The sequence below is a fragment of the Perna viridis genome, chromosome 5 (assembly GCF_037379345.1).
Source record: "Perna viridis isolate PV_CMFRI_1.1 ecotype Kerala chromosome 5, ASM3737934v1, whole genome shotgun sequence".
Taxonomy (NCBI): Eukaryota; Metazoa; Mollusca; class Bivalvia; order Mytilida; family Mytilidae; genus Perna; species Perna viridis.
The window spans coordinates 25,394,656-25,417,903 of NC_142449.1; the positions used below are offsets into that span (position 1 = coordinate 25,394,656).

The 23,248-nt window shown below is 32.0% G+C and overlaps 1 protein-coding gene across 6 annotated transcripts in view; it reads right to left on the reverse strand.

Annotated features, from left to right (window-relative positions):
• LOC148616816 (ankyrin repeat domain-containing protein 27-like) overlaps window positions 1-19,551 on the reverse strand; it is a 55,518-nt gene extending 35,967 nt beyond the window's left edge. For 4 of the 6 annotated variants that reach the window (XR_015922303.1, XR_015922304.1, XM_088583905.1 and 1 more), the window contains exons 1-18: window positions 19,470-19,551; window positions 15,613-15,797; window positions 14,108-14,227; window positions 13,464-13,520; window positions 13,030-13,123; window positions 11,646-11,729; window positions 11,086-11,177; window positions 10,747-10,806; window positions 9,372-9,428; window positions 8,456-8,726; window positions 7,408-7,486; window positions 6,905-6,970; window positions 6,128-6,212; window positions 4,560-4,631; window positions 4,239-4,428; window positions 3,464-3,603; window positions 1,857-1,949; window positions 627-735 (exon numbers count right to left, since the gene is read on the reverse strand). Coding sequence is in view for 4 of the 6 variants with exons in the window: in XM_088583905.1 (XP_088440031.1) it covers window positions 627-735; window positions 1,857-1,949; window positions 3,464-3,603; window positions 4,239-4,428; window positions 4,560-4,631; window positions 6,128-6,212; window positions 6,905-6,970; window positions 7,408-7,486; window positions 8,456-8,726; window positions 9,372-9,428; window positions 10,747-10,806; window positions 11,086-11,177; window positions 11,646-11,729; window positions 13,030-13,123; window positions 13,464-13,520; window positions 14,108-14,227; window positions 15,613-15,717 (1,774 nt within the window). In the remaining 2 variants the exon portion in view is untranslated. Of the gene's footprint in view, window positions 1-626; window positions 736-1,856; window positions 1,950-3,463; window positions 3,604-4,238; window positions 4,429-4,559; window positions 4,632-6,127; window positions 6,213-6,904; window positions 6,971-7,407; window positions 7,487-8,455; window positions 8,727-9,371; window positions 9,429-10,746; window positions 10,807-11,085; window positions 11,178-11,645; window positions 11,730-13,029; window positions 13,124-13,463; window positions 13,521-14,107; window positions 14,228-15,612; window positions 15,798-17,711; window positions 17,779-19,352 lie in introns of those variants that run through there. The other 2 variants (XM_088583907.1, XM_088583906.1) reach the window with 2 other exon arrangements.
• Window positions 19,552-23,248: the final 3,697 nt, after the last annotated feature.

The following is a 23,248-nucleotide window of genomic DNA, read 5'->3' on the forward strand; positions in this document are numbered from 1 at the left end:
ATAAAAACAACGACTAATCATACATCAGCCAAATGAAATTATACGTCACACTGAAAATTTACAAGAACATGTACAATTATGTTGATAACAACCCTCTAAAAGGGATGAAAAAGAGTGCTACTATAAGTAGTAAGTCTTTTAAAATTCGCAATTCCAACAATCATGTTAATCTTAGGTAGATCCAAAATATTCTACTTTACAGTTGTTTGAACTTGTGAGGAATTGACAGAATGCTACACTGCAAAGTGCACTATGATTAGTACCATATTTTCAACATGGTGCTAATAGAAAATCAACAAAGGTAACACTGTGTGACATTTCCTTGACATTCATGTAAAAAGATTGGTCTTAACTTCAAATTTTTGATGGATCTTGGTTCCAAAGAATACACAAGGCAATTTTCATCAATATGAACTTGATTTTTTACTTTTATCTAAGAAAATATACTAAGCTTCTAGATTTTCATTTTAAGGACAAATCATGTGCAAGCTTTAGTTAAAGAGCACTGAATAAATTGTTACAAAAGGATACACAGTAAAGTTCCAATCATAACTTCACTGATGAGAGGATAAAATCTACCCCTTTTCATGTGTTCAATATTTCTCAATATTATAACATTAACTTACCATATCCCCATTTAGCTGCTAAATGTAGTGGAGTATCACCTCTCTCATTTTTAGCATTTATGTCTAAGGTCCCTCTACAGGCATCTGAAAATATCAATCCTTTCACACACTGAAAACAAATAAATATTCAATTATAACTACACCATTTGTATCTATATGTTATTTTGATGAATAAATAAAATAGAGATTAATAGATTCTGCAACAGAAATTGTTCGTGTTGTTAAAAGAAACGAATTTTATTAATAACACTTGGGAATTTACACTAACAGTGATATCGGATATTTTGATATTTTGACAAATTTAATATAAAATATAGATGAATTGTAATGGTATCTGACTATCTAACAGACGATAGTTAGGGTATTTCAACGACTACATTCGTTTCCCTAGTGAATTTGAAATTTTATTGTAATATTGTAAAGCACATGGTTTGACGATACTCCTGATTGTGAATCAAACAAAGCAGCATGTTATGAACTATGACGTTTTTGATATAGAAAAAATAAAAAGGAAATTTCACTAAAACACTCAGTGCCATTCAGTATTTCAAACATGATATACAACATACAAAAAAATATCTTCCGATATGAAACGCTTGACATTACGAAGTACCGTGTAAAGTGAAGTACATGTACATGTACAAGCACAACAAATGATGTAACTACAGAAACAATCATGGACCAAACTACTAGTATATCCGGTTTATCCTTAACCTCGGATTACTCGAACCTCGGATAACTCGAACATTTTTGCATGGTCCCTTCGACTTCAACTTAACGAGGTTCGACTGTACCACAAAAAATGCCAATCAGCAAATTGGAACACTGGATATACTTTCTGGCAAGACCTACAATACTGATGCGGATCTGATTTTTTGGGTCATATAATGTGTCGTTCACAGTTAAAAGCAAAAAGTACCACAAGAAATAATATCAATGTATTGGAATATGTTTCAGTTTACATTTAAGCATGATTATCCATACATGTATATTTATATATAGGAGTGGTAAATAATTATATGATTACAATATGTTAATAATCATACAAATTGAACAGAATATGATAATTGTGTGTGGCACATTTGGGTGTGTATGTCATAAAAGTACCACCAGAAATCAATGATAAGGTTTGTTGAAGTGTACAGTCAGCTGATAAAAAAAAAAAAAAATAACGATGAATCAAAAAGAAATGAATGTAAAATTGTTGAAATCACCACTAAACCTACTCACATCTTCATGACCATTATCTACACATAAATGAAGAGGTGTACTCCCCATTCCATCAGTTAACATCACATCAGCTTTAAAATGTAGTAATAACAACTATAAAGAAAAAAGAAAATACATCATGTATGCTGACTTATTCAAAAAATCTTTTCTATTATCTTTATTACATAAAGTGCTACAAGTGGTGTTTAATATCATTACCATGGAAAAATTAGAAAACTATACATATAAAAATATCGGTAAATATTGTAGTAATGATTTTATATATGCTCTGATCAGCAGTGTGAGGTCAGAAACATTGAATTGGCATATTTTCCACATAATAGTTTGGATAGACATGAGCATATCGAATTTTGGCATACCCTTACTAATCAAATACAAGTCCCTCAGTTAGTATTACCAAGGCATACACTGTACACTGGTGTGTTTACCGAAAAAAACAAAGACAAGTCGAATTCAGCAGACAAGTCGAGGGTCAGACGTGTGCATTTTTATCATACATGTCAGTGGAGATCCGAGTTGAGCGGTTTATTTTTAACAGCATATTATACCAGCCATGTTACTAAATATAAGATTTCTGAATTAAATTATATCTGTGTTTTTGTTAAAGTGTACTTTGTACGCAAGTTCAATCATTTTATTGAATGGCATGTCAATGGCTCTCTGAAGCCATAGATCATCAGCAGTACGAAATCATAAACATGTCAAATATGGGCAGCCATGTGTGAAATAAGCAGGAAAGTCGTTTGATGAATTGGTCATAATTATGAGCAGTAATTAGTAAACAATATTACCTGGTATTACGAAATACAATAAAAAATAATTGTTACCTGCAAATTTGGTTGCAATTAGCCATTTGGATAACAACTTAACTACTTATAATTTGAATCATGTGCGAATGTGTTACGACATACCATAAATGGGTATAAATTTGCATATTACAGGACCGATAACTCCAAAATACTTGATAATGTTTTCCAAGTTAAAAAAAGAGTTTTGTTAACGTAACTTCTAGAGTTTATTTATATATTTCAACGGTTTCAAAGTTTCAGAGTTGTTATTAACATCATCGTATTCATAAAGGATAGCAGCAATGATCAATAATATTCGAATTCAATTGCCGGTTTGACTGTTTGAGTGACGGCTTTTGTTGATTGCAGTAGGCAAAAAATTTTGAATTAAAACAATCAAAAGTGAACTAAACAAATCTAATGAAGTGAATTGTTAATGAACATTTTTCTTGAAAAATCCTTAAATAAGTCGAAGCGGACGATAAGTCAAGGCTGACACTTTGCTGAAAAAAAATATCGACTTATAGTACGGAAAATATGGTAGTTCACAAAACAGTTTTTTTATACATTTTATTCAGCTGCATTATGAGAAAATAACATGAAAAGGAGCATTGCACTCAGACTGTACTGTAATATTTTGAATTCATCAATTCAAAATTATTGGTGTGATACTGATTTAACTAATCAAATTCAAGGGTTTCACAGGAGATCTGACTCATGTTTTCCTAGCATGAAGAATGAAGGTGTGTACAAAAGTATGATTTGTGATGGGATAAATTTGGCACTACAGATCATTTTAACAAAAAAAGCTGCACTTACAATGATATTTTGGTAGCCTTTTTGACAGGCTAGATGAAGAGAAGTGAGACCTAGGTAGTCACTGGCATTGACAATGGCTCCATGTTGTATTATCACATCTATTAGATGAGCCTGCCCATTTAAGGCAGCTATGTGCAAAGCTGGAAAATAACAGAATATAATATATATATAACACAATAGTTAAACAAACTAAAAAACTGTGAGCTACATTCATTGGGTGATACCCTTGCTCTACTCCCAAGAAAATATAATGGAAACACCAAAAGTTATTCAGATGGAAAAACAAAATAAGAGGTACACAATGGTACCACATGATAAAGAAGGTGTGAAAGTTTTTCAGGGCAGTTTATGTCTTATGAATTGAGAAGTGATTTATCAGCAAACATTTGAAGTCTAAAGGAAATCTTACCAAAAAAACGAAAGTACATACAGTATAGTGATCACAAATGGTCTAACCAACCATTTACAGCGTAGAATAAAGAAAGGTGGAAGTTCTCTCCTCTAAAACCCTAAGAATTAAACCATTCCTCAACCAAAGGTGTGAAGTTGAACTTCAAAACTTTAATTATAAGTATAGTTGAATAAAGAAACTAGAGAAAAAAACACCTTACAAGTTAACTCACAGATATTTCAATTTTTTCCAATTTGTAAATTTAAGCTAATGTCAAAACTATCAGGATTGGAGATATCTGATAATCCATTTATATAACAAAGTAAGAAGCTATGTACATGTAAGAATAATGCAACAAGCCTATACAAAACACTCCATACTAACCAGTATATCCTTTATCATCTCTGGTATAGGCAGTGACTAAATTCTCATCTGTTTTGACTTGTGACTGAAGACGGGCACACTTGTCACATTCACACAAAGGGTGACACATCAAGGGACTAATGTCTTCATGTCCTGACTTGGATTTCCTGAGTAAAGTTATCACAGCTGATTCATCACCACATTGTACATACTAAAGCAAAAGAAATATGTCATCATTATGTTTCAAAAATTACACAATCATTGATCACTATACTAGCTATAATATTAGTACACTGAAATTAATATTAATAAAACGCTGAGAGATTAAAAAATTTATCTCACCTGAAAAAATCTTTCCACAACGTTGCTAGAATTCTGTCTACTGACTTCATTCTTGTCTGGTTTGTGAAATACCTACAATTTTTTTTAAACAAATGTAGAAAATTAATTATATACAGGATTATCAAAAAGTACATTTCTGTTTGTCTTTGGAAAGGGACGTTAAATTTTCTATGTACATATAAATATATCTGTACATAGTCCTCCTTTCACTGATAACATATTTTTGAAGGTGGCTGCATTCCCAATTAAATTAAGTAGCACTCCAGATAAGAATCATGCAAAATGTGATAAATGGTTGGAAAGCCTACACATTTTTATTTTTGATATTTTGTTTAAAATGTTATATTATACAGGAATTAATATGTGGTTTTTCTTACGTAGAATGTTCCGTAGAATTCAAAATTAAGAGAGATAACTCTGTAAATGACACTAAAATACAAAAGAAACTGTTGGGTTTTTAATGTGGATTATCTCCAAAGAGCACACAGATTGGAAAGAATAATTATATATTTCATCATATTGACCTTTTAAGCAAATTAATAACAAAAATTAAAATGTGTAGCCTTTTTAGAGGTGTATCACATATAAAATGTGTATGATTCTAACAAAGACTTCAATGTTTTTGCTTTAATAGCTATACAATATACATTTTATTCTTGTCACAATATATTACTTTATGTCCACCCTTCATTTAAAACAACTATATACCTAAGCATTATCAGCAGTTAAACTTCCAAGATATTAAGCATGTTGACATTGGTAGGAAACCCTTCAATGACATAATAAATTAAAGGCCCTCTGAACTCATATAGTAAAATATAACTGCCATTTCAGTTTCAATGCATTCTGAAACTGAATTAATCAAAGGTCTTAAAGAACTGAACAAATTAAACCAGAATGGAAGAAGTTTCAGTTTTCAATTTACTGAAGTGTGATAATATCTTTCATTCTTGTTTCTAATATACTGACTGGCTATTAGTATAGCTAGCAAGATGTTGAACAATATGAGGTACTCAACCATTTTTGTAAAACCTGGAAAGGGGAGACACGGTACAATTCATCGTGCAAAAACAAATACCAAATATCTTGGCATTCCCTCCAACTGACGTTTAGAAATCTGTTACAGAAAATTCCAACAGACAGACTGATGGACAAGATTGAAATATAGTGTGGTACAATAGAGGATGATCTGATAAACACAGTTATCCTTGAAGTCCAAATTTTGTAAAAAAAAATTAATAACAGGAGACACCCGATTTTCTACCAGAATAAAGGTCATAATGCTAGAGTTATAAATGCTAAATACAGGGTTATGAAACTAGACATATTTAATGATCCAAATTAGATTAAAAATTGGATAAATAGTTCATATGTACTACTGTACTACCAGAACAATTAATAAACAGTGTGACAGACAATGAAGAACATGAATATTATTATAAATTCCAACTCTTTTTTATTGATGGCAGTGTAACCCCAAAAAAATTGCAACAAGGATGGCTATTGCAATGTCTATTGCAGTCTATAGAATATTCATTCCATGACTTTCCTATCTTATATTATCATACCACAATATTAGATTTATTTGTCTCCTCTAACAGTTGCCCACTCTTTATGTGCTCCAACCCAGCCTCTACTGTTGTAAGATAATATCTGGTCAAATGAAAAAATTCTTGGTGAAGAAAAGTCGTAGTAAAATTGTGATTCAATGTCTTGAAAGTACAAACAAAAAGCAACTAGCAAGGTTTTTTAACTAAATGTATTTTAAAATACTTACATTGATTTAAAGTGGAAATCATGAAAATCCAGCTAGTGCTGAAGGGGGAATTGCAGACAATTTTATTTTAGAATAATTACATTTATTGTTTATATCATTAAAATATGCTAATCTCATTGGATAATTGGCTTATCACGAAATGTTTCATGAGTCAATGAAACACATTTTGTAACTATTTATATAGGTCATGCCCACTACTTTTATTGATCACTGTGTATTGCATATTTTCTAAGGAAATCTAAAATATCAAGGAAATAAAATAAGAAACATATGAAAAGTCATTATAATAATTGAATGTTACATGGGCATGTAAAAGCATTAAACAGTTGTACATTTTGAACATGAAGTATTAGCACCATTCATTTAAAATATGCTATGGTCAGCGCTTTTACACGCCAATGAAACGTGAAAAAAAGAAATATTCAATCCTTAAAATCAAGTTGAAATGGCTACATGTGGCTAGATGAACTTACATTTTATTTTTCAAAAAACCTGTAACGATTCTATACACCAGATGTGTCAATGTGAAAATGCTTTCATTTATCATTAACAACATGTAAATACTTACAAGTATTCATCATCATCAGTTGTTTTTGAGAAATGAAAGTGCTTCATGTACATTAAGTTTGCCATCCTACAATAAAAAAATGAACCTTTATGATTTATGCTTTGATTGGTCATTTTTTGGTATCCAGACCGTGACATGAGATTTCCTGAAGTATCAATATATATCTAGTCTACTTAGGGCCGAACAGAAACCCTGCATAAACTGCTGCATTAGAAACAAGAATGTCTGTAACCCAGGATCCACTATATAGTTAGTAATACACCCACACCCAAACTTAAATATATGGTCAAAATATAAATCAAGTCATAACAAAGAAAATTGGTTTCACCAAAACCTGAAATCAAATCCCACAATATGACAGACCTATATCATCTTGTATTAAAATTTGAAATGGCTGTGATAGAAAGTTGTACAGAAAACTCCTTATATAAAGGTGTAATAGACAGAGCCGGGACATTACACAATATGCATTATACATTTGATAACACCTTCAAGCAACTCACCAGTTAGGGATGTCAGATTTGATAATAAGGAATATCAACATTGGCAGAAAGTCATCTGTTGTCATAACTACAGACTCTTCTATAAAAAAAATATATGCACAAGGTGATCATTTAGATGTAGTTGAAATTAATTTTATGTGTGATCTGAGCCCAGTTTAACAAGTAGGAATTATACTTAAACAAGTATAAAGATACATGTAGTTAAAGATTAAATTTCAGCAAAGATAAGTAGAATTTTGCATTGGCTCACAAAGCTTTGGGTAAGTTTTCCTGCATATACATATTAGCATGTTATTTTGGAAAAGTATTCCACACAGACCACAGAAATTACAATGAAAAATGGTGAACATGTTATGATTTTTTTTAAATTTCTTAATAACATATCCTAAAAATTCTTAAATGGATAACCTTGTAACTTAAAACCTCAGGAAAATCTAATTTTGTCTCTACTAGAATTAGCAGTTAGTTGATAGATTGATGAAAAAGTTAACAATGGGGAAGTACATGTACAATGTATTTTAATCTTAATGCATGAGTCAAACTACATTTGTAAATGTTCAAATTTTCCATAAGTTGAGAACATTTACACCTTCCAAAATGATTGAAAATGCAGTCAAATGGCATCCACTGCTTTATATCAACATAAACCAACCAGTTTCACCACTAGAAGAAAAATGATAAATTAAAAAAAAACCATTTTTTTACAGTATTAACCTACTGTGAAAGTACTTTAATTCATGGATACCAATTTTCATGGAATAGGGAAGAAAAGCAAGTTCGTGGATTCTTGAATTCGTGGTTTTGAGGTTTTCAGTATACACTTCAATGGAAATCTCCTTTTTGTATAGAACCAAATTTCGTGGTTTGGCCTACCCACAAAAGCAAAGAAAATTGGAACCCCACAAACAATAATACTTTCACAGTATATGTAGAGACATGAAATTGAACATATTGTTCATTATCCTCAAGTTACTGCAAAAAAAATCGAAGTTACTGAAAGATGGGACTAGAAAACTAACATACTACTCCTAACCCCACACAAACCTACCTAAATTTTGTTGTTTGGGAGGTTTACATAATGCTGAAACAACTTTTTTGAGACATCTCATCCTTCCAAATGGGGTGGAGTAAGTATTTAACCGGACTAATTCTTTCCTGGCAGGAACTATATTCTGGACAAATTCTGAGTTGACACCTAAATTATTATGAGTGATATCCATTAGGTTTCTTCTCATCTTATTGATTTCAGTGTCCTGACTAGAAACATTGGTAACAATGACCTGGAACAATTCTTTATGGATTAACTGCATCATATAAGCCTAAAAAATAGACATCACAATTCATTGTTATTATATACATGTAGATTAATGTTTTTTTTTCATTTTTCAAGTGTAATTTTACCAGTAATATGAAGTTAGGTGTTCCTTTGAGGGATGGAGCTATATATTTGTCAACAGTTTAACTACTTAATTACCATTTGACTTCATTGATAATTCACCACTATGTTATAATATCACTGATGTCTCGGCCAACAGAAATCTGTGGGACCTCCCATAACGAATGCTGCATGTCTGCATTTAAATTTCAGACAATGACTTCCTAATGGCTGAAATCATTTCTGACAGATAGATTTTAAACCATTCATGTTTTGGCAGAGAATCTACATATGTAGGACATATTTGATGCTCCATCCCCATTAGAATACTTACCAAGTGAAACAATACTTTTGGATTTTCAGATTACTCTTTATGTGACCAGAATGACACAACTTTCCTATAGTGAAGTACATGACTTTTACTACATCATTATCAGTATAAGAAATTTATACCTAGTTTTAAATTTCTGATATTTTCTTGAAATTGATATTCATTTTTATATTAATATTTATAAATAATTGTTAAATAATATTTGTGAATGAACAAAATATGGATCTGGTACCATGAACGTTGGAAAATTTGACCTACCTCAACAGCAAACTTTAAGTTGTCCATGTTTCCTTGGCTTGCCTGAGCCTGTCTTCTCTGTAATACATTTTGTACATGTATATAAAAGATACTGTGAAAGTACTTTATTCATGGATACGCATTTTCATGGATAAGGGAAAATACACAAGTTTGTGGATTCTTGAATTTGTGGTTTTGAGGTTTTCAGTATACACATCAATGGGAATCTGCTTTTCCCTGGGAACCAAATTTCGAGTCTGGCTCACCCATGAAAACCAAGGAAATTGGTACCTCGCAAACAATAGTATTTTACACAGTAACTAGAAATTCTGAGCAAGGGTCACTTAAGCATATCCTGGAATCCCTATCCCAGCATCCATATGGTCAAAATATAAAAGATCACTAAAGAATACCCCCACTCTCCAGTAACTATATGGTAAAATGTTAACAAAAATCGTCAAATAGGAAGGTGCTTTTGCTTCAGTCTGAAATTGAATCCAATAATATGGCACACCTATGTAAAGCTTATGACAAAATAACAGGTGGCTGTGATAAGTAGTTACGGAGAAAACTATAACAACAAAGTTATGGACAGAGGAACAGACACCATGATTAACATATATCTTCCTTTTGACCTACATGTAATAATTTAATACACAGGCACAGTTGAGAAGGAATCTGATCTTTCATGGTGTAAATACAATGTATAAAATTGTTAAGCAACTTTTTTTTTTCGAAATCACTTCTCTAATAACACATTGGTTATACTATTGAATTTCTTGTTTTACAAGAAAATAATTTTTGCAGTACTATTGAAGAATATATTTATGCAAATATAAAAAAAAAAATTTTAAGAAGTTTTAAGAAATTTTTTGAACCAGGACAATGTAAATATTAACCATTCATTTTGAACAAATGGCAAGAATGTTAGAATAAGTGGAAAAGTATCCCTCACATTAAATGAAGAATAATAGGATAATTCATTGGAAAGAGTGAATAACCAAAATATGATCATGAGTGCCGAAGAACGCATAGATTTAACGAATGTGCAGAACTTATTCCGTGCACGAGTTAAATCTTACTGCGTTCTTGGCATGAGTGATCATATTTTGGTTATTCATGATAACCAATTGAATATCCTATCTATTATATAGATTTCCTTGATTATTTGTTGCTATTTCCAACAAAAATTTCAAATTTTGTGAACAGCAGATTGATTTCAAAGTTGTGACATTTTGGCAGGAGGAAGTCCGAAAGTGAAATTACCGAATTTATTTCACAGTGTGAATTATCAAAATTTATTTCACTGGGAACATTCAATAAAACACTGCTATCTATATAATAAATCGGGAGATGCAATAAGGAGGAGTGTAATATCTACACGCATAAAACTTACCACCACTGAGTCTTTCAAAATAGACTGCATGACTCTAGTATACTGGGTAGAGGCAATGTCCTACATAAAATTTCAATTCATACCCTATATATTAGCATTTACAACATGTACAAAGACATATTCAAATGTACAAAATAAAAAATAAAATTAAGGTGTATTACATTTGCATAACGATTTCAAATCTTATGCATTTTGTTATGAGAAACTTGAAATTCGTAGAAGCCTTTTCTTTCTTGCTGATTAGTTGATACTTTTTCAACAGAATATGGTAAACATTTTATTTTCAAAACATTCCCTTTTTCTCCATGTCATTCAATATAAGTTGAATACATTTCTTACCACAATATCAATAAACTTTTCCCCGGAAATCTGGTAAGACTTTGCAAATGAGTCCAGTAACTTATCCAGAACATCTTGACTTCTTTTTCCACCTTAAAAAAAACATGACAATTTTGTGATATAAGAATTACAAAGTACTGGTATTCAATTTTCATTTTCTGTTACATTTATATGTACCAGTATGTTTGGTTGAAGAAGTGATTTACCAGTTTTAGACACTGTAGACAATTTAATAAAAATTATCTATATTGTAGTTTTTCCCTTTGATGGTCACTCATATAAGATCTTATGGAAAAAATTACTAGGTCATAATTAGATTTCAGTTTCAAGAAATCAACCGATCTAAGACACCAGAGACCAAAGATCCTAATTAAAAAACAAAATACAAATTCATGACAATGTACTGTGAAATCTGTTTTTACTAAAAATTTCAAAGACCATTTTGTTCAATTGATGTTCAAAATTAAGGGACTTATGAAACTGTTCAGTTCAGACAAGTTTCAAGTTTATTCATTTTGTTTAAACAGTTTCACTGTGCAAATGAGGATAATATACTTTACCATGGTGACCAAACAGAAGTTTACAACACTCATCGTAACTTGCTGGTCTTGCAACATTTTTCAAAGGTTCATTCTTAACATTTTCTGAAAAAAAAATAGATAGAACACTGGTTTATAAGAAATATTGTAAAAGTTCTCATATTTCTGGAGTACCAATTTTCATCATTTTTGTGGATTAATCAAATCATGAAATATGTTTTCTTCTGATGTTTGTTTGTTTGTTGGGATTTTAACGCCCGAGCAGCAATATTTCAGCTATATTCAGGCGATGAACATGAAAGGGATGATAAAATGAAAAATGGGATGGGACACAAGGATAATGGGGTCGACAAATTTTGATTGCCACTGGAAATCGAAGGAGAGGTGGGTGGGGTCGGGCAATTTAGCCTACTGTGGCGGAGCCCTATGGTTCCTACTACGGGAGAATACCACAGTAGGGTTTTTTAACGTGTGTGGAACATGGCATCTTTCCCAACACGGTGCACCACTATGGTTTGCGGTCAGGTTTTCCGTATTATAAACTGACAACCCCAGCATGTAACACACCAGGGGTACCCCATTCCACCACCTGGGGCACACAACCCAAATGCTCTGTGGGCAGAGCGCCCTAGCTCACGGGCAGGGTTCTGAGCACTATTTAGTTGCCTTTTACGACAAGCTTAGCGCTGCTGCAGGCCTATCCTTATGACACCCGGACCCGCACGGTCGTTTCCTTTTGAAAAAGAAATGTGCCATTTATTTGTATGATAGAATTAATATTGTCAAATCAACCAAATAAAGAATCTAAGATCTGACTGAACCACAAAAATTAGTAGTCATGAATAAAAGTACTATCACAGTACCCAAAACATATTATCAATACAGGTGGAATCCACAAAAATTAAATACAATGTATAAGTTTGCCATAACTACAAAAGTTTGGATATAGTTTTATTGGTAATATACAAGTAGAAGGCATGTCACATTAAAGCTTTTAAAGACAAGTTGCCTTAACAAAAAAAAACAAACAAACAGAGAAATCTTGGAAATAAAACTACTTTTTTCAAATAGATAAACATTTCTAATGAACAATACACATCTATACATGTACCTATGAAAAAAAACACAAATGAAGCTACAGATCTGCAATTTCAGAGGCTATTGACTTAATTTTGTTATTGACTTGAGACATTAATGATGTCTTTGACTTTCAATTAGGTTATTAAAATAAAACAATTATTGTTGATTGCTTTGGAAATCAGTGAATTTTGAAAAGAGAATATTCACCTAGCTTTACATGAGCACTCAGTAAATATCCTGTTTTCCAAAAGTCAATAATACTGTTTAGTAACCTTCACACACAAAAATAATTGAAAAGTATTCAAATGATTTTCTGATACATTACCCTTGAGAATCTTATTGAGTGGCCATTCCACACACAACACCTTGTAACTTTCCTCATTATTGTTGTAAAATGTCTCCTCAAACAATATGGGCACCTAGTAATTGAGAATAATATGCCTGTAGGTAGCACAGGATTGGTCACAATTGGCTTACCTCAAAATCAAATGATTGGTCACTGACCAGAATAGGTAGGGACCAATACAGTAATATGCACTTGAAATGAGTCCAAAAATGTTAAAATGAAAATTAAGGGTCTGATATACTATGGGTCCCAAAAAAATCTGCAGGATGGCAGGGTTTCCTATTTCTGGCACATGAATTTTATTTCTGGTACATGAATTTTCTTTAACTTTAAGGTTGGACCAAGCAAAAAACCTGATGACAGAAATATCTTTCCCCCATAAATACTTATAAAGATACAAATGTGAGACTTACAACATTATCAGAATTCTCTACCTTGATCTGTATCTTCCCATCACTGATCAAAACTTTCTGAAAAAAAAAATCATTATTTACCATTGACAATATACGAGGACTCCTTTTTTCCCTGTCACCCAGAGCAAATAAAAATATTACAAGGACTACGGTATAATAAAACCATAGTAATAAGGGCAATTAAATGCATTAAATTGTGTAAAATATCAAAAATACTCCCAACCAAGGTTTAAATATTTAAGTGGCCTTCCACTTCCTCCAGGGAAATTTTACTGGAATAGCCCTAAATGTCTCTTTATAAGAAGTGATTCATTTTAACTCAAAAGTTAATTACATGTTACAAACTAATCTGTTGAGGAAAAAATGTATTAGTAGTATACATTTTCCCATGGACACTGAACATTTACATGAAGCCTAGAATACTAATAGAATGCAATAAATTATCCACATACATGTACATGTATATACAATTACCATACAATTTTAGCATTTTTAAAAATTCATGAAATTAATTGTTATCACTGAACTAAATTCAAATTTTTGTATGAAAAATTCTTTAATCTTTTTTTAGTAAATAAAAGATATTGGACAAAAGATTTATATTGGACAAAAGATTTATATTGGACAAAAGATTTATGCATTACCTTTCCTGTCCATGTGGTATAAAGTTCACTGTCAGATTTAGGAGGGAGAATAACGTGATCTTTGACATCAGACTCGGTGAAGTTTCCTCCTTCTATGGTAGAATAGCATGGAATACACAACTACAAATAACAAAAGTCTACATGTAATCTTGAGAAGTTGATTCAGCTTAAGATAATTTAACAAAGATAAAATGTACATCTGTGAAATCTACAGCTAAGTAGTACTAAACTTAAAAAGAGAAATAACTGATGATCTCAAATGGGAAAAATAAGAAAAATATTGTTCAGTTTTTAATTCTGATATAGTCATGTAATTGTGTCAAGGTAAATATTTTTTCAAGTACATTTCTTTGTAAGAATTAGGCAAAATACATGTAATAAAAATCAAAAACATGCATAAAAAACCACCAATCTTACAAAATAAGTTTTCTACTAGAAATATCAACCATTTGACCTCATCATCACTGGATATGTTTTGAATACTTTCATTATGGTATTAATAAATTGAGGTTCTTGATAGAGCTATCTGCCTTTTGCTTTGCAATGTTCATTTGCAGTGCATTTCAATGAAATTATAATCCATTTTACAATTTTATTCATACTGATGGTATAAAAAGTCCAAGTTACAATGACAAATAGCGAATAGTTTCATATAATTTTCATACTGCCTGATTCTTACTGAGACCAATTCCATTTTCCCATTTCCTGTCATTATCATTATTATTTTATTATAACTGTATCAAACCATTTTTCATCCACATATCTCTATTTCGTTTAAGGTGTTAAAAAAGTGTGTCTTAAAAAAAACACTTTAAAAGAATTTTAGTGTCTGATGTTCAAGTACATTATTTATGTCATGTACAGTGTACATTGTAAGTTAAGTACGAATTAATACATTCAAACTACCAGTAAATTTCATATTAAATAAACCAAAATGTTTAGTGTATAAAAATGATACAATTGCAAGAACATTAATTCTAAAGTGCCAGAATGTGCTAGACACAAATCAAGAAAGAAAAAAAGACTAACAACAAAACTACTGGTTTAGCATGCTGTTTTTTTTTTTTGGTTTTTTTTGTTTTTTGTTTGTTTTTTTTTTTTAGGCCAGAATATTTCTACTTGTGGTATCTGACCTTAGGTCCAAAGGCTTTGGAATGACTTCCTTTATCAGCAAATGTAAATTATAGGGGACAAAATCCTACAGTAATCGAAACAACAAATTTAGCCTTTGACCTTAGGTGCGCTGAGAGCCTGATTTCAGTCTGACAGGAACATGAGGAAGTCAACTTGCAAAACAGAATAAGGATCTTTACTAGTTTCGTATCTTTAACAAAATTTTTATCTGTTAATATATAGCTCACGTCTCATTGTTAAATTACAAAGAAAAATACTGTACACCATACTTTCATTTTTTTCCTTATCATTTTTAAAAATACATGTATCAATAAATTCAACCTTGTCCTCCTTACAGGTTACACCTACCTCATTTTATCATACATACTTACTGTCCAGCAATTAAGAGTTGCAGTTTCATTCAAAGACTTAAAATTTGTTTGTAAAGCTATGAAAAATGGATTTTCATAAAGATCCTCATCGTATTTATCTACCATGGTCTAATGTAGAAGATGCTCATAACTATAAGTGTTCCAATGGTCCACAGTTAAATGGTTCAGACTTCTGGTTTATTTTTCTGAAACATTATATTGAATAATTTCAAAATTATACCAACCACTATCATACACAATGTACATTTGAACAATGTATATTTGTATTAATCCACCTACAACAACCTCTTTTCTCCTTTAAACTGGGTCAAAAAGATCCTTCCATATGAAAGTTCCACATCTACTGCATTTACATGTAGATGTTGAAATCTTTAAAGATTTCTCTCAAATAAAAAATAAATTGTACAAATGCATTGACACAGAAATTGTATGGCATTCTGAGACTGCTCGTTCATGAGGATTCTGATTGGTCAAAATGTATTGTATGAATACTTCTAAGTTAAAACTGTGCAACATTGTATATGAGGACAGTAGTTGAATTTCAACTTCAAAATTTTAATAAACATAATACAAGTCTGATATAGACAAAACTGAAAACAAATGTTTTGATGACCACACTTGACATCATTTCTAGTCCATTATTGATTTGACCATCATTTTTTCAACAAAGCAGAACTACATGTACTATCCATTTTAATAAACTAAAAAAATGACCAGGAATGTAGAAAGAAGAAATTATTCCAGAATTGCATGCCAGAACAATAGCAATCACAGTATAAATTTTAGGGACCATTGACAAGTGGGCCCCTGCATATTTAACACATGTCAAAACCTGATTTGCATCACAGTGTGTGGAGCAATCAAGGCTAATGCATGATGTCATAGTAAAAGGTCAGATAACATAAAATAATCTGGTTTGCTCAAAGAGAACCAACTAATCAGAACGCTTGCTAAAAATCAAATTAGATTATATATATATAATACTCGGAACCGTGTTGGGATGCAGAGGTTTGATGGGTCACGTGGAAGTACGATGGTCATAAGCTAAAGTGCATTGGTAAAAAATGACTGACTGCCAAAAGCAAAGTACTAGTGTTCCATTTTTTGCACTTTGCTGAAATGTTTGGATTTTCATGTAGACTCTTTCTGTTAACAAAAATCTTGAAATTCTTTAATTTAACAATATGATTCCACAGGTATGATACTAGCCTGCATGCAATCAGAAAGAAATTCATTTTCATTCCTTTCATACTTAAAATTATTTAGGAAATTATACAAAACCAAAAAAATAATTTTACTTCCATTTGTTTCTATACATACAAGTGTAGTGGCAAACTGTTTGAAACTGTCAGTCACTATTAGAAGGATGAGTAGACCCTTTTACATGGAAATAGCTCTTGACTACACTAGCTAGCTAAAATGTATGTAACTCTACAGATTGGCTGTGTATAGATTTTTTTGTATAAGCATGTAAAATACATATACTATGATTTCTGGTTACTCTTCATGTAAGTATTTGATGTAATTCTAATAAAATTGAAATATTCAAATATACTTCCAAGAAGTAAATGTTGATACAAATTATAGCAGTGTTCTAGGATTTTTCAGAAATTGAGGTTTCCTAGGGAAAAATCCATATAAAATCAACTTTCCCTCAGTCAATGACTGCTTTCCTAACAAAACAAATCCTTACAGCATATGAAGTTTTCAACTTGCCACTGGAAAGTGTAACTACATGTAAGTACCTAACTTTCCCTGACCCAAATTTCACTTGCCCCAGGTAATGGGAAATAGGAATCCTAGAACACTGTATAGAAATACATTGTATTATCATGGTATAATGGGTTTTTTTCCAAAGAATTTAAGAAGTTAGCTATACATGTATCTAAGCCTGAAAACCCTATATCAAATAGTAGTAAGTACATGTACAATGTACATGTATCTTTAGTTACCCATAACAGCAATTAATGGTATCAGATTAAAATGAGTACCATTAAGTAACTATTTTAGATATGATACTTCATTAATATGAGTACTTAACAATCAAAACTGGTTAATTTATATGTTCCATTTGTTTATAAAGGCAACAATATACTGACTGTAATGTAAGGAGAAATACTTGTGATGCAGAAGAAAAGTTGATCCAAGTAACATCAGTTCCTGCTTATGCAAGTAAAATTAAATTTTTTCACGGCAATGTTGAACAAATATCAAAGCACTTCTGCATCTTTGCTAAATATCAATCAATGCACTACTTTGTAGACCAACATACTTCTATGCATTAGCTTTACACATCCAATATACTTCAATGTTGACCATCACATCGGTAGGGTCTAAAATGTGTAACCCGTATCCGTACCAACTTTTCCCCATACCCAAATAATATTTTGCTAAAATATTCATTCTTACGGTATGTTAAGGACTGAAAATTGCATGAGATGTGGAAAAATCCATTTCAATTCATTTCTAATCAAGAAAATGATGTATATTTTTCTAATATTTCTTGTTTGATCGGTTTTCTGAAGTCAATAGGTCTAAAATGTGTAACCGGAAGTTACCGTACCAAACTAATTATTGACTATTTCTCACTTTCCTATCCAAATTTTATGGTTTCCTAAAATCATTAAGGGGTTTAAACTTTACTTTAAGACTTTGGATAAAGTTTTGAAAGATTTGGTATTGTTTTAAAAAAGAAGTGATTCAGTATGAATTCCGTAGCATATCTAGCGTCAATCCCCGTATTTCATGTTCATCGTCTGAATATAGCTGAAATATTGCTGCTCGGACATTAAACCCTGAAAATCAATCAATCAATCAATCCCCATACCAGTGAAGAATGGATACGATCTTATCCAGAATGAAAAATAAAGTCTCATGAACAGTGTCTAATGCCATTTTAATTGATCATCAATGAAAATTTTGACAATATCGAAATTGTATATATAATAAAAATAGCGCACTTTGGGTTTCACATTTTTGACCTCTTGAAAAGGGAAATTGAAAAAAAATCTTTTTTTTTTACAAAAATTTTAAAAATAACAAAATCTAGCCTAACAAACATATCATTTTGTAATTATGTACCAACTTTCAGTTGGAAATATTATGTAATAATGAAATAATTGACAAAATAGTATTTGGGTATGGGGAAAAGTTGGTATGGGTACGGGTTACACATTTTAGACCATACCCATCACATGTCAGTGTCCAATTAACACTTTCGAGTCTTACATGTACATGTACATACATTTGTATATTGAATATACACCTTTTTCTCTCTGTTTAAATATGTTTATTATCATTGTAATGTACAGAGTAAGTGTCATTTATGCTATGTAAAGGACCTTTCCATTGGAACAAAATATATTCTATTCCATATGATATCATTTCCTGAAGGGGAAATCTAGACTATGTTGCCTTTAGAAGTTTGTCAGATTACTTTTCAGTTCTTTTTTCCTAATATGGTATATTCAATCAATCTTTAAACATTTATCTCCTTGTTGCCTAAATTCAGTACAAATTTCTTGATAGGGTATTTAATGTTTCCCCATACTGTCAAATAAACTTACAACAGCTGACAGAATATGTATGTACAATGACATTATTTCGATTTCTAAAAATCAATGACTGATTGATGGAAATTATACATGCTTGCACTGGTTGCTCATTCCAAAATTCGTATTTCTACGTTTATCATAAATCTACGTTAAAAGAAGACACTAAACATGCATGCACTTTTAAACCTGTTCATCACTTCAGATCTCGTTCACCGTGATTCTAAATTTAAAGAATGTTCCCAGTTGAATAATAGAATATTAAGGACATTGACACTTCGATTAAATGTGTGTTTTTAAACTGACCACACAGAATCATAGCAACAAAACACATGCAATAGCCTTCCAAAGAGTTGGTTGTTCTAAGGTTCAACCCAGGGGAGATAATTTATAAATAAAGTAAATAGAAACTGCCATGAAGTGTTCATCTCTTCACGTCTACTACATTTGTACATGTCAAATAATCCCCCAAAAAAGTTAATAAAAATGCAAAAAACTTGGCACTATCAAGGCTGCATCAAGTTTAACTAAGTTTGTTGTCTTGATTTTTCACCCATACACTTCTATAGTGTTCAAAACACACTTTTCTGACAAAGTTACTAAGTACCTTTAGTATTTATTAGTCGATCATTATAACAAATGGTCCGTTTTCAACGATTCGACGAATAAATGTCCTTGGCCGTAAAATTTCGCCTCATTTTAAGTCTAAAAATTCATAACAAAGAAACGATAAATCTTAAATTTATAAAAATCGAAAGGGGAAATTACGTCAATAGATATGATGAAAGTGTTTTCGAGTTATTGTATGAAAACTTGAAACCCCCTTTTTTAACTAAATAAATAAGTTAAAAAAAATCATAACACGGAAACGAAAAATCTGAAATTTGTAAAAATCGAAAGGGAGCTTACGTGAATAGATATGAACAATTCACCAAAGTTTCATGAAAGTTGGTGAAAGTGTTTTTGAGTTATTGTCCGAAGTGTTGACGACGGACGGACGGACGGACAACGGTATACCATAATACGTCCCGTCTATGATGGGCGTATAGAAACCAAGGTTCTCGCTAAAATCAAAAGAATGTAACCCAGGGACAAAGACCAGACATGGAAACATACTCACACAACAAAGAACATAAAATAATCAAAATAATACATACAAAGTAACAAAAGTAAATGAGCAACTCGGTCGACTCAACAAAAAACTGGGATCATGGACCAGGTGCAAAGCGCCCTCTGCTTTTCTAGAAACACCCGCCGAGTTGCTCATAAAAAAGTCAAGCCCAGAGTAGACAAAAGAGGAAAGGAAAACTATGACACGTTGAACAAATCAGTTTCCATGGTGCGGAAGGATACACCGCAACGATCCACGAGTTCATGATGACGAACATAAAACTTCTGTAGTGATGACTTCAATCTTGTAGCAACATATCCCTGTTCCAGAAGCCTAATTGTAAGAAGTCTAGCGCGATACCAAAAAAATCTGCGTAGTTACAGCAAACTTTGGCATAACGTATGAGTTTTGATATGCAAACTCCACACGCAGTTGCTGATGGGATGTTTCCGCAGATGAAAGGAAAGTTGACCTTAAGGAATGAAGTCATCGCGTTTGTCGCATAGTTTGGTCAATAGTTTTCCTTTACCATCGATCTCTAAGTGTAGGTAAAAACGTGAGGCTGACTTCACAGTGTCTGTAGTTTCCTTTTTCTCAAGTTCTTTGGGGGAAATGCGATGTACATACAATGTATAAAATCCCCGAACCCCGAAACTAGGATTGCTTAACGATAATACGACGTCTATGTAGCCGAAATTGTGATTAAAGGATTTAGCTAACCGATATTCCTTCTTTTTGGATAAGATCAGTTATAAATTTATTGATTGATTACCGGGGTGTAACCCCCGAACAGCAATATTTCAGTATATTCGGGCGATGAACATGAAATGGATGATAAAATGAACATGAAATGATGAATAATTTTGATTGCCACTAGAAAAAGGGAAGGATGGGTAGGATCGGGCAATTTAGCCTCCTGTGGGGGACCGCAAAGGTTCCTACTCCTATCGAATACCACAGCGGGGTTCTTTAACGTCAGAGGAACGTGGCATCTTTCCAAACACGGTGCACCACTATGGTTTGCAAATTTTAACCCTGAAGACTATTGTAGTCATACTAACAAGGATCATTTCAGCTGTTGAAAGAATTTAGCTTAACCTAACGATTTTGGAGATATATGCGAAAAACTAATGTCTGATCCCTATGTTCTATTTTAAGTAACAGCAGCCATGTTTTTGACTGATCAAAAATCCCCACATCAGTTCTATGCAGGATACACTAAGGAACATTCTTACCAAGTTTGGTTCCAATTAATTAAATATTGTCAGAGGAGAAGATTTTTGAAAGAAATAACATTAAAAATAGCAAAGTACACCAACAAAGTGCAAGAACTCCAATGTGGCTAAACCGATTAAAACGAATATTTCACCAGTGATAGATCTCGTCATGCTGAAAATTTTTAGTCTGTCAGAATTTAGCTTAACCTTAACGGTTTACTAGATATATGCTTAAAACTACTGTCTGGCCCCTATGTTCTATTTTTGGTAATAGCGGCCATGTTTTTCAACGAATCAAAAATCCTTACATACGTTATATGCAGGAAACCCCAAGGAACATTCATATCAAGTTTGGTTCTTATTAGTGAAGCAGTTTCAGAGGAGAAAAGTTTTGTATAATTGTTAACGACCACGACGACGACGACGGACGTCAAGTGATGACAATAGCTCACATGGCCTTTGGTTGTGAGTATAGAAATTAACAGTTTTGAAAGAGGTTTGGTGTTACATTTTGCAGATCCAGCCATGTAGCCTTGTTTGTACGGATCTTTGTGGAGTTTAGGAATCCAATACTTAGACGGTATATCACAATCATCGTCTTTGGTAGAGAGACCAAAAGAGGATAGTACAGATTTAAATCTCATTATAATCAGGTACGCTATGCGAAGTGAGATATCTGATTTTAAAGAGATTTGTATATATTTATGTATGTTCAGTACCATTTGGAGTCCGGTACATTGCATTGATTGAATGATTCAGTAAACGCCATCTCGGCTAAGTCCATAAAACATGATTGACTGATTGTTGTGTTTTAATGCCATTTCGGCGATCAGGCCCATATCATGGCAATAACATTCAACAAAATGAAAATATTAAAAGCAAGATCAAAGTCTCTTCATAAAAAAAATAAAATTAGAACAAAAAGCTAATTACATATAAAAAGGTACGTGCAAGGTAAATTTAAGACATAAAATACATATAGAAACATTACTTCGATAAAACATTGAAATAATGAAAATTTTTTAAAAAGTACCAAAAATTAGATTTTATTATATAAACCGATGTTCCATAAGAAATCGATAATGTTTTTTTGAGGTTTTTTTTATGAAACGGTCTTGAACAAATTAAACATACTGTCGCAGTCAAAATAATTTTGCCTGGTGTTGGCAAAATCCACACAATCTAGAACAAACATGTTTGCTAGAGAAAGTGCAATAGCATGGGATACACTTAAGTCGAAGATCACCAACAAGCAATTGGCCATACGTAGATCTAGAATGTCCAATGACATCTAGTCATGACCACTTGCTCTTTGCGATGGTTTTATGGAATGGAGCTTGTTGTGTTCAAGACCATCCCATCGGTGCTGCCAAATCTTCAAAATATACTTCCTTATGAAATGTTTAAAATCAGTGTATGATAAACTAACGTCCTTTATTATTTCATTAAATGCCTTTTTGGCAACCCTGTCTACAACTGAATTCCTCTGAAAACCAACATGACTGGGTACCCAGAGGAAGCCAATTTCTTTATCAAATTCCTTAAGTCGATGAATAAAATATAGAATTTGTAAGATAAGAGTGTTTTTTTAGTTTGTGACTTTGAATTGCCAAAAGACAGCTTAAAGAGTCAGAACAAAAAAATAAACTGTGAAAGATTAGACTGAGTAATCAATTTAAGTGCTAACAAAATGGCTCGAGCTTCAGCTGTGAATATGGAAGCGTTTGATGGCAATCGTTCAGTTGCAGTTCTGTCAC